This window comes from Coffea eugenioides, chromosome 6, assembly GCF_003713205.1.
Source record: "Coffea eugenioides isolate CCC68of chromosome 6, Ceug_1.0, whole genome shotgun sequence".
Lineage (NCBI taxonomy): Eukaryota > Viridiplantae > Streptophyta > Magnoliopsida > Gentianales > Rubiaceae > Coffea > Coffea eugenioides.
In genome coordinates, this window is record NC_040040.1 from 15,058,606 (window position 1) to 15,069,936 (window position 11,331).

General features: G+C 36.2%; 2 protein-coding genes across 3 annotated transcripts; one reads left to right on the forward strand and one right to left on the reverse strand.

The window, feature by feature from the left end:
• Nucleotides 1-15: 15 nt before the first annotated feature.
• On the reverse strand, nt 16-7,312 carry LOC113773216 (leucine aminopeptidase 1-like). Its single transcript, XM_027317812.1, has 10 exons — nt 6,926-7,312; nt 4,380-4,794; nt 4,080-4,274; nt 3,633-3,858; nt 3,377-3,503; nt 3,137-3,232; nt 2,327-2,404; nt 1,589-1,649; nt 1,061-1,248; nt 16-431 (listed from the first exon to the last, which is right to left on the reverse strand). Exons 1-10 carry the CDS (start codon nt 7,172-7,174, stop codon nt 303-305), a joined length of 1,764 nt encoding a protein of 587 aa, XP_027173613.1. The 5' UTR covers nt 7,175-7,312; the 3' UTR covers nt 16-302.
• A 1,481-nt stretch (nt 7,313-8,793) lies between these two features.
• LOC113775421 (26S proteasome non-ATPase regulatory subunit 9-like) lies at nt 8,794-11,313 on the forward strand. Of its 2 annotated transcripts, none has more exons than XM_027320290.1 (4): nt 8,794-9,189; nt 9,286-9,346; nt 10,468-10,566; nt 10,938-11,313. In XM_027320290.1, exons 1-4 carry the CDS (start codon nt 9,049-9,051, stop codon nt 11,306-11,308), a joined length of 672 nt encoding a protein of 223 aa, XP_027176091.1. In that variant the 5' UTR covers nt 8,794-9,048; the 3' UTR covers nt 11,309-11,313. The 2 variants fall into 2 exon arrangements, with proteins under 2 accessions (XP_027176091.1, XP_027176090.1); XM_027320289.1 differs by having other exon boundaries at nt 8,795-9,189; nt 10,929-11,313.
• The last annotated feature ends 18 nt before the right edge of the window (nt 11,314-11,331 follow it).

Here is an 11,331-nt window from a genome sequence, read left to right on the forward strand (position 1 = left end):
TAAAAAAAAAACTTAAAAAGTACTTTTATTGCATTACTGTCAGCAAAGTTTACCTACCAAAGCAAAACTCCACAGAAGAATTCACACTGCATATAACACAAATTTCAAATTTCACAAGAACATGAGAGCCTGCTATGGGCAAATGGCAACCTGAGCAATATCCAGATGATTCAACAAAATCAAGCAAAAGCCCATTAAATATCTCGCTTCTCAGCTCTCAACGTATTCTCTTTTCTTTATAGATAAGCTTATCCCCTTCAACTTTACTTTCTCCTGATAAACAGAACTCAGATAGATAGCTACTAAGAAGAGTTTTTGAGCACCCACTCCACCAAAGTTGATATGCCAAATCCTGTTGCACCCTTCTTCTTTTCATTCCAAACAGGACCAGCCATGTCAATGTGCATCCACTGTACCTTTTCGTCAACAAACTGCGAAGCAAACAAACAAGCCACAAAATATACCATTGGAAAAGAAAAGGGAAAAAAATGCAGCATGCGATCATTGCTTTCCAATTTTAAGAACACACCCGATTAGACATTTAGAAAACCTTCATGTTTCCTAATGGCCTGAAACTTGCTCAATTCCTTTTTCAAAAGCTCATGTGTAATTGATGCAGACCAAAACGGTTTAGGAACCAAAATTATGCATCAGAAAGTATTTTCATTTCACTGGTGCAGAATAAGATATCAAAGACCAAATTGACACAGAGATCATATTTCAGATACCACTACATTTTCTTTACCTTTTCCCTGATACTTTTTTATTCTTTTTCTTTTTTGGGGAGGTGGGGAGGGAAAGGAAGGGGGAAGAAATGCAGAAGTTTCTGATTAGTCATGTTCAGCTATTGATCTTAGCAATGTAAAGGCATTGTATAATTTCTGTAACACATGAAACAGAATTCATTAACAATGCTGTCAATTGACGGTATGATTTCAAGTAAAGAGTGGTTTGATTTTCTTACACACTTATTGACCATAAACGCTTCTGTTTTAACTTGATCTAGAAAGTTTCAAAATCAGATGACAAATTAGGCAAAGCCAAGTTTTCAGATCAATACCTGCTTCAGGAACAAAGCTGCAGTGATAGAACCACCTGGACGACCACCTGTATTTACCATATCAGCTACTCCAGATTTCATAGATTCCCAGTAACTTTCCTCCAAAGGCATCCTCCAGAGTTTTTCTCCAGCAACTTCAGATGCTTCAAGTACCTCCTTTGCCAGGTCATCACTAGGTGTGTAAACACCTGTGGTGTGTAAACACCTGTGTCAAATTTCCAAAGTCAATACAACTGCAATCATAAAACTGTTTTCCCTTCCTTTATCTTTGGGGTGTGGCTAATGCCACTGGAAGCATTATCAATGCAAAAATGATGTATTCCAGAAATGCGTCAAAATCTAAAAAATCTACTTCCTCGATAATTTCATAAAAGATTAGGACACAGTTTATCATAATGTACATGTAGTTTTGCACATCTTTATAAGAAAGAGTATAAAAACTTGTTCACGCAAGACATACATGCATTACCACGTAATGATTTTCACCAAAAAGAACGAGAGAGACAGAGAGAAACAAGAAGTACAAACCAGCAATTGAGGACCCAAGAGCTATTATACATGCCCCGGTCAATGTAGCCAGATCAACAATCTGCATAAAAAAGTAACTCGTCACTCAGACAGCTAGAGATATTGCTAAGGGAAGACTGAAATGATATTAACTCTACTGGCAAAAAGCAAAACATAGGACGTTTAAAGGTGGTGAGGGTCATGTATCTGACCTGATGCCTATACATTTTAACATTGAGACAGAAACTTCATGATATAATGAGTAACGTCAGGAGTCTGAGATTCCCACCATGAACAATTCAAGGAACCAAACAGGAGTTTACTTTGCATATAGTGAACTGTCCAAAACGAAAAATCAACTTCCAACAGGATCACAATACTTATTACCCAGCAAGTCAAGTCGACCACTTTATGATTGTCCAAGCTTTCCAAGTTTCGCAAATAAATATAATTAAACAAAAATATTATAATAACTACACAGAATAGCAGTTTCAACTTTCAATCTCCCTTAAAACAGCCTATCAGATTCTGCCATTGTAGCTTTCAAAATGATAGCATACAAAAATGAGGTAGTTCCTTCATTCCTTCTCCCCTAAGTATTCTGCAAGGTTTGCTGCTTGTCTTTTCGCTTGGAAAGAGGAGTACAACAAAAATTAAAAACACACACCCGAAAAAAAAAAGGAACTTGTACTAATAAGGAGAGCAGAAGGAAGAAGAAAAACATAAAATTATCAAGCATACACAGCATCTGAATCATACCTTTTCAACCCCTTGATTACAAGCATATACTAGAGCATCTGCGAGAGTGAGTCTTCCCTCGGCATCAGTATTGTTAACCTATGATGAAGATATACATAAGAAAGCAATTTATATAAATTCATCTACCAGATGTATAGGGACAAAACTTGTTCACTTATGTGATAAAAAGAATAGACATGAAAGATGAGAGTTGCAAACTCTTCTCCTTTCTGTCAATGTTTCCAAGCAAAAGACTTGCTAAAATCAATGTGCAAACTCTTGAAACACATATATTCATGGTTAAATTATTACAAATTAAGAACCATCATAATGTAACAAGAGTCAACCATGAGTGAAAAGAAAATCTGGTCTTTTACTGGACATTTTGTAGCTTTTATCAAGTTTAACAGAGTCCATCAGAATTACAAAAAGAGACATTTTGTAGCTTTTATCAGGTTTAACAGAGTCCATCAGAATTACAAAAAGAATAGTTTCACATAAAAGTTAAATGCTTCTAGGCCACTGAGCATATAACATAAAATCAGATTGAATACCTGGTAAAAAAGTAAACCTATATAGTCAATTGTCTAATTATCTCATCATGCTGCAGTATATAAGCATGCAAGCAAAAGTGTATGAACCCGTAAGCAAATGTATATCGATTGTCTAAACAAGGAAAATGAGTTGAGGTCGGCAACAGAGCCTAATTTGTGCAGAGACTATGATAATTCACACCATCTGTAGAACCAGGAAAGAAGAAATAAAAGTATATTTCTGGCCCCATCAGATCAGATAGTAGTAACTGAAGTCATTCCTGTCCGAAAGCATTACCTCAATAGTCTTTCCATTTGAAGCTGTGACAATATCTCCAGGTCTCATACCTGTTCCACTGATCATATTTTCACAAGCTGCAACAATGAAATGAACCTACAAGCAAATAACTTTTTATTAGCCCATAGCATCCATTAGAAGGTACAATTGGTAAGAAATTGTTTAGATATTCTTCCCGCAAGAGGTGATAAAAGTTAGTTAAGGATAAAAACAATTCAGCAAGACTGGTAAACAACTCACCTCTACTCCAGCTGGCTTGATTTGGCCAAGAGCCTTTGCTGCACCCAACACAGCTGCAGAGCCTCCCATATCAAATTTCATGAGCTCAATTGAACATCCTGGTCCTGTCTTGATATTGTAGCCACCACTGTGACAATAAAGAAAGGCAAATGTTCTTGATCAATGGTCCACAAAAAGAAACTATGAGAACATTATAGTACATGACAAAAGCAGCGACCCTCCAGGCAACCAAAATTTATTTTGTGCCACTTATTACCTGTCAAAAGTCAACCCCTTTCCAACTAAAGCCAGCTTAGTTTTGACGGATCCACCCAGAGGCTTGTAAACTATATGGATAAAATGCGGAGGATTAGCAGAAGCTGCAGCAACACCCAGATAGGATCCCATTTTTAACTCTTTGCACTGCTCCACGTTCAAGATTGTTGTAGTGAGTACATCGCTGTACAATGAAGCAATCCTTTTGGCCTCTTCAGCTAGTACCGCTGAAGTACAAGAGACAGAGGTGAAGTATGAGGGGAACACTCGTCTTCCAACATGCATAAATTTGGGGAGAAAAACAAGGACAAAAAGAAAAACATAAAGTCATTTGGGCGTTAAATACCGGGCAGGGGTTAAAGGCTGAATATGGGAATCAAAACAAAGGTAACAATCTGCATCGCTCAACTAGTACATAAAAAGAGATTGCAATGAAAGATTCACCAACCAGGGGTGAGTACGTTGGCTGGCGCATTGACAAGGTTTATGCCAAAAATAACTGCTGAGGATACAGATTCTGCAAATTTAAGTTTCTTTTCTATCTCAGGTCCAGTACCCAAACCAAGAATGTCCACAGATGTAAGAGTTGGTTTCTTTGACTCTGACTTAAACCTGCTATCTTCATAAGTCCCCAGCACAGTTCCTAAAAAAACACATTATATGGTCACTGTTTAATCAATCAAGTTCCAAAAAAGGGAAAAAAAATACACACAGACATAAGCAAAATAATTTGGACAAGTGAACACACCAGATGCTATGGCTGAAACAGTTGTAAGCCTTGAATCTGCAGAGAGAGTTTCAGAAGAAGCAAGGGCAATGGCAACATTACTTGCCTGAGCAGACTTAGCTGCAGCAGCAATTGTCTCACCAAGACTGCGATAAGCGGCAGTAGTCGATGCTGCTTGTCCAAGCCCTACCAAGCCAACCCTTTTAGTCCCCAGGCCAGGAACTCTGAGAATTGTTGACTGCCCAGCCTTTCCAGTGAAATCCTCCTCAGAAGACGCTTCAGACAACAAACCACCTAACTTGGAATCTAACTTTTGCAAGATTGGATTTTGGAACTTTGAACTTTCATCTTTTGCTATGTCTTTCTCTGTGACACCTATAGCAAGTATGTCTCCTTTCCATTCAACCAAATCAATCTCTTTTGCCGCAAAAGAGATCTTCCAAGAGTTCCATCAACACATTAAAAAATTCAGCAATTCATCAACCATGAAAATACCAATCAAACAGCAATATTTATACACATGGGATGAAAAATATCTACATTTATATGACCTCAAATAATCAAGCCAAAGAAGTACTTTTAGTTCCGAAATTGATCAAAAGAACCAGACTGAGCAAGAGAACTCTTCAATGTCAAAACATGAGTTACATATATATAAAAAAAAAAAGATAAAAAATGTACTTAAGGTCTATCGTGATCAACAACAGAAACAAAAGTTGAAATAGAAATTCTAAATTACCGAAAAAGACTCAAACTCGATGCATCAGAAATGTACAAAAAAATCCAAATCCAAACTAATATATCAAAATATCATGTTGAAAAACACTGTCCGAAGAAGTATTTCTAAGTACAATCTGTTATGCAACATCCAGAATAACATATATTAATTCAATCAAGTGATGATTGTCTATTAGTCCAAAACTAACACCAGATGAAACTAAATTCCAAGAACACAATAAAAAATTCATAACACAACAAGCAAAGCATTCAGAACAGTTCAAATCAACCTACAAAGAAAAATAGTAATACTAAGCAAGTATTCTTTAGTTGGGACTTAAACCTTTTGCGGCTCAATTTAATTAGGCTGAGTAAGGCCAAGACCAGCCTTAGCAATGTAGCAATGGAGTGGGCCATGCATTTTGCTCTTCTTGAAGAATAACAACACAAGGGTGCAACAGAAAAAGAAAAACACCAGATGGGTTTAGATCGAAATCTCATAAAAACTGAGTAACAAGATGATGAAAAAGAACAAGAAAAAGTTGAAGCAACAAAAGTATGAGAACAAGAGGCTAAAGATGCTGATGCTCTAACGGCTGCAATTGTACAGTGGCATGGCTAATCTATTTATACTACTAGAAGTCTAGAACAAATATAATATCGTCAATAACGTATGAAAAATCAGAGCGCAAAAGGAGAGTATGTTGTGGGGTTCCTCAGGCTCAATGGATTTGATCAACTGTGCTTGTTGACCTCAGCGACAGCATCTTTCTTGCCAGACTGACTAAAAAGATTTCGTTTTCCTTTTCATTATCTTTAAGGGCTTTTGCTAGTTTGTTTACCTTATCCCTTGGTAGAGTTCTTAGTATGTTGAATGATAGAATTAGTATTGTATAGTATTCTTAATCTATTTACATTATAAAAATGAAAGAGCATAATGCTATCATGTTCATTAGTTACCTTTTCATTGGGGTACAGTTAGTAGATCACATTATCACAATGGCTTTGCCATGCCTTTTCAATGAGTATAATGCTCACTTTTTACTTTCAGAATTATACTAGTTAAAGCGTGATTATTTTTAAAGAAGATCACTTTTTATCATTTAAAAATTATAATAACAAGTCAAATCGAGCTAATGAAAAATGTGGAGGACTGTGTTTTTAACTTCCAGCCTTGGCCAGCCGCAGAAATCCCGAAATACAGATTAGTTTTCATTGACACATAAATAATCGCTACATTAATAAAGCCAACATTTTTGCCATCGTATTTAATTCAGGTAAACGAGTTGAGTAAAATATTGCACATATGCTCGCATAAGGTATCTTAAGGTCGGCTTATACCAATCAAACAGCAATATTCATGCGTATATGATGAAAAAAATATATTGACATTTATATAGCGTCAAGGAATCAAGACAAAGAAGCATTTTTAGTTCCAGAATTGATCAATGAACCAACAAAAGAACCCTATAGTGTCATAAAAATTTGAACTTTGGACTCTCATGATCAACAACAGGTAAAAAAGTTGATGCAAATTTCTAAATTTCCGACAAAGACTCAAACTTGATGCATCAGATATAGACCCAAAAAAAAAAAAAACTCCAATCCAAACTAATTGATCAAAAGCCATGTTGCAAAGCAGTACCAAAAGAAGTATTCATAAGTACAATCAGTTGAGCAGCATCCAGACTAATACATCAGTCCAAAACTAACAACAGATGAAACTAAATGCCAAGAATCCAACCAAAAATTCATCAAACAACAAGAAAAGCATTGAGCACAGCTGAAAATCAACCTACACTGAGAACTACTAGTATTTAGCAAGTGTGATTGAGTTGGAGGACTTAAACCTTAGGGGGCACAATCTGATTAGGCTGAGTAAGGCCAAGAGTGGCGTGAGCAATGGAGTGGGCCATCCGTTTTGCTCTTCTTGAAGAATAATAACACAAGGGTGCAACAGAAACAGAGAAACCCCAGAGGGGCTTAGATCGAAATCTCGTAAAAACCGAGGAACCAGATGATGCAGAAGTATAAGAAGTGGAAGCAACTAAAGTAAGAGAACAAGAGGCTAAAGATGCTGATGCTCTGATGGCGGCCATTCTGCAGAGTGGGGGGCTAATCTATTTATACTAGTAGAAGTCTTGAACAAAAATCGTATCATCAAAAATGGAGAGTGTGATGTGGGGCTGGGTTGCTCAATGGGCTCAGTCACCAATGCCTGTTGATGTCAGCTCCAGCATCTTTCCTATCAGCCTATGATTAAAATTGATTTTTGATTTGGTTTTTCCCCTTATCTTTTTGGGATTTTGCTAATCTGTTTAAATTATCCATTGGTAGAGTTCTTTATTTTGAATCTTGGCTTAGTATTAGAGTATTTTACTGCTATATGCTATTGAATGTTATATTGTTCATCTATCAACATTACGAAAATGAAAAAGAATAATAACGCTAGCTTGTTCTTTTTCTTTTGAGCAAATATGCTATCTTGTTCATTAGTTACCTTCACATTTTAATTGTTTGACGTATACTTTAGTACATCATATATTATTACGATGCCTTTGCCACGCTTTTTCCACAACCAAAATTGTTGCACTTTTTTATTTTGACTTGTAGTAATAAAACTATATGTTTATTATAAAATAAAAAGGTAATTTTGTGTCCTTTCTTGGATTCTTATATTATCCTAATAACGTAAAATCAGGTTAAATAAATTATTGCATAGAGTATCTCATTAATTTCACAAGTTGACATAGGTAAAATTCACTAAAATTTTGAAATCATACGGAAAATAAACCTGAAAAAATAATATCCTAGCCCTTATGTGCAGGAATTGAATCTCCAAATTTACTATTTTGTGGTAAATAAGGAGGAAACAACATTTTAATCCTGCCAAAAAAAACAAAAATGAATAATATTGAACGCAATGAGGGAATAACACCTTTCAACTTGAAATTTTGACAAAAAGAAAAAAACAACATTCTAGCCCTTCAATTTTGTAATAATTCCAAAACAAGACATATTGTTCATCGATCAAAGATTGAATCTTGGTTTATATTCTTGAATGCTATCTACTAGAGATAGAGATACAAAAGGATGCTATCCTGTTGATGTGTTACGCTTTAAATTATTTTTTGTTGTACATTAGTATCTCACAATACATTTGCCATGATTTTATCACAAGCATAATGATTTTATTTCTTATTTTTGAAGGGTAATACTATATGTAATTGGACTTGAATCACCTTCAATAAATACAACTAGATAAAAACAAATTATTTGTATTTTGAATCTAGTCTAGCAAATCTTGAAGGAAAATGATGTTAGAACTCCTCAAAAAATCTCAAACACTCATTCCTTTTACATTTAAGGAGTGTTTAAAATAGTGCTAATATTCATTTCCTTTCTTAAAATATGAAATGGGAGATAATAAAACCAAATAGTACAAGAGTTAGATACAAATCATCATTAGGGGGACTCAAACCAGAGCCTTGGCTATGACTTCTTCTCAGGTAACTCACCGAAATATGGGTAAGACGTCCACCCGTCTGATATGAATATATGATAGCGGTTAGTGAAAAACTGACAATCGACATATGACTGGGTGTGGATTAGTGAGAGAGTGAAAGATTATTAGAGTCATTAATGTATTTATAACATACTAATGGACTATTTATGTAATTCTAACAAATGTATGTTCTGTTCCCAGGCACAACCACCGCTTGCTCGGTTCGGTCGGTTGGTCCGCTTCCACCGGGAAAGGGAAAACGAAGAAATAAATAAACTATATATACATATATATATCGTCTGAATCCCATGCTTCGCGTGCGTAGAGTTGCCTATTGTACATCCGTCTAGAACTTACTAGAAGAAGTCACCGGTTTCGATTCTGGGGCTGGGGAGCTGTGTATCTTCTGAAACCCTAGATGAGCTAAATTCTGAAGCATTGTACTAAAAGAAAGAAAAAAAGAAAGAAATGGTGGCAACAAATCTCAAAGCAGAGACAATGAAGCTGATGGAGCAGAGGAGCGGGATTGAGGCTGAAATGAACGTCATCATCGAAAATCTCTGCCGTCCCGGTGGCCCCGGTCTGTCCGGCAACCTCCTTGATTCCGAGGCATGCTTTTATTTTTGGAAATTTCTAGATTTAGAGTTATTTGCTGATATCATTTATTGATGAATTAAGGTAGTAATGTTTGCTATTATCTTGCAGGGATTTCCAAGGGCTGATATCGATATTCCTGCTGTGAGAGCTGAACGTCATAGGCTTGCAGGTAAATATGTTGCATAAATGGTTAGTATGGTCAATTCTCTTCCTTTTTTAAGTTCAGGTGAGTAAATTTTGGTGTGCAAGTGATGTAATTATGAGCAGAGCAAGATTAATCGAGGGTTTGTGATGGGCTAATATCTCAGTGGGATTCTTACTAAGTGGAGCTTGAGTTCTTGGGAAATCTTGCCCCAAATTAAACCGATAATGTGGCTAAATGATGTTGCTTGTTTTAATTTCATAGAAGTTTTTGGTGAATCTTAAGTTACTTAAACTAAACTAGGAGTTGAGCAGGATGTTTGCATCTTGAATGAGATGTGGAACTTGGAAAAAGTTAGCAATTTTTGCGAGTTTTCTGCACAAGAGAGACAATCTGTTTGTCTAAGAAGATAGTTATTTGGTTGCCTTTATCTTCATTGCCATGCTGCCGTTTGAATTCTAAACTGGTCATGAAAATTGGAAGCAGTAAATGGTAGTCTCAGGTTTTGAAGAGACACGAGTAGTTATTGTAAAGCAAAGGCTTTTTGTGCAAGGCAATATCATACCTGGCTTTGATGTGATGAAACTGTTTAATCAAATCTTGGGAAGTGTTATATTTGGTTTTTGCTTTCATTTTTGTGGTACAGCATTTATGACAACTATGGGAAGGTGGAAGTTTATGTGGAAGAAATGGTGGTATACCCCCACCTCCTTTCCCAATAATTTGTGCTCTCAAGTAACTCAACTGTATTCTCTATTGGACCCTGCTCTGCAGTCTTGATTATTAAACTTGTGAATAAGATGATGAGATTATGGAAGGTTCTTTATTGTTCTGTTTCAGTTCGACATGCACTATGATGTGGTTAAGTTGTTTGTATCTACCCTTCTAGATGAAAAGTTGAACCTCTTTCTTAATCTGAATAGCATCTCTGAAAAGAACCATGCAGTTTTGTTCAATTGATCTTCATCCAGTAAAGGGCCACTTGGATTAAATCTACATAGTTACTATTTGGGAAAACTGTTAGTATATTTGATGTAAGTTCACTGAGCAATGTCTTTTGGAAACCTAATGGTTTTGTCATGTTGATGCTATGATGGCCATCATTGTGCAGTCAGCGAGATTGTGAATTCTCTCTGTTTGTTTTTCAGAGCTACGCAATGATCATAAAGATATCACAGAGAAAATAAACCAAAATATTCAAGTTCTGCATTCAGCAAGGCTTACTTCTACGACAACTGAAGATACAGGTAATCATTTCAATTTTATGTCTTTCTTGCTGTTCGCATTGATCAAGCTTGTGAATGAGTTATGTTGTTTATTTTTAGTATTTTAATTTCCAATGTCAACATTTTTTTCCAAAAACTTATTGTTATTGACTCATCAGTTGGTGTAACTTTCTTATTCTTGCATTCTGCGTCAATGTTGAACAATTGATTGCCTTGTTTGAGTCACCTGAAACTTTATATATTTCACAACTGAGAATCTTAGTTAATGCCAAGGGGCTTCTGCCCCCTTCTGGATTGTACTATGTCATGGTCCCAACAGTTGCATGTATTTCTGCTATTTGTTGCTAGTTACTCAGCTAACAATATTTTATGTACTTTTTAAGGTGATGCAGGGATGATTGATTTAAATCCTTCTGTAAATTCTGCCACAAGGGATGCATCAAGGGCCATGGATGTTGATGTAGTTGTAAGCAAGCCCTTTGCAGTGGTTGATGAAATAACTGAAGGTTCTCCAGCCGCAGAAGACGGTGTACAACTTGGGGATCAACTTGTGAAATTTGGATGTGTGGAATTTGGTGAAAACCTGTTGCAAAGGCTTGCTGCTGAAGCGCAGACAAATCAGGGGCGTGCAATACCTGTGGTGGTTCTCAGGCAGGGTGCTCGGGTTAGTTTAGCAGTTACACCAAGACCATGGCAGGGACGTGGCTTATTGGGGTACGTTCAAACTTTTTCTTCCTTGCTTATGGATCTCTTTATTGTCTAAAATAGTTCTAGCTATTTAAAATT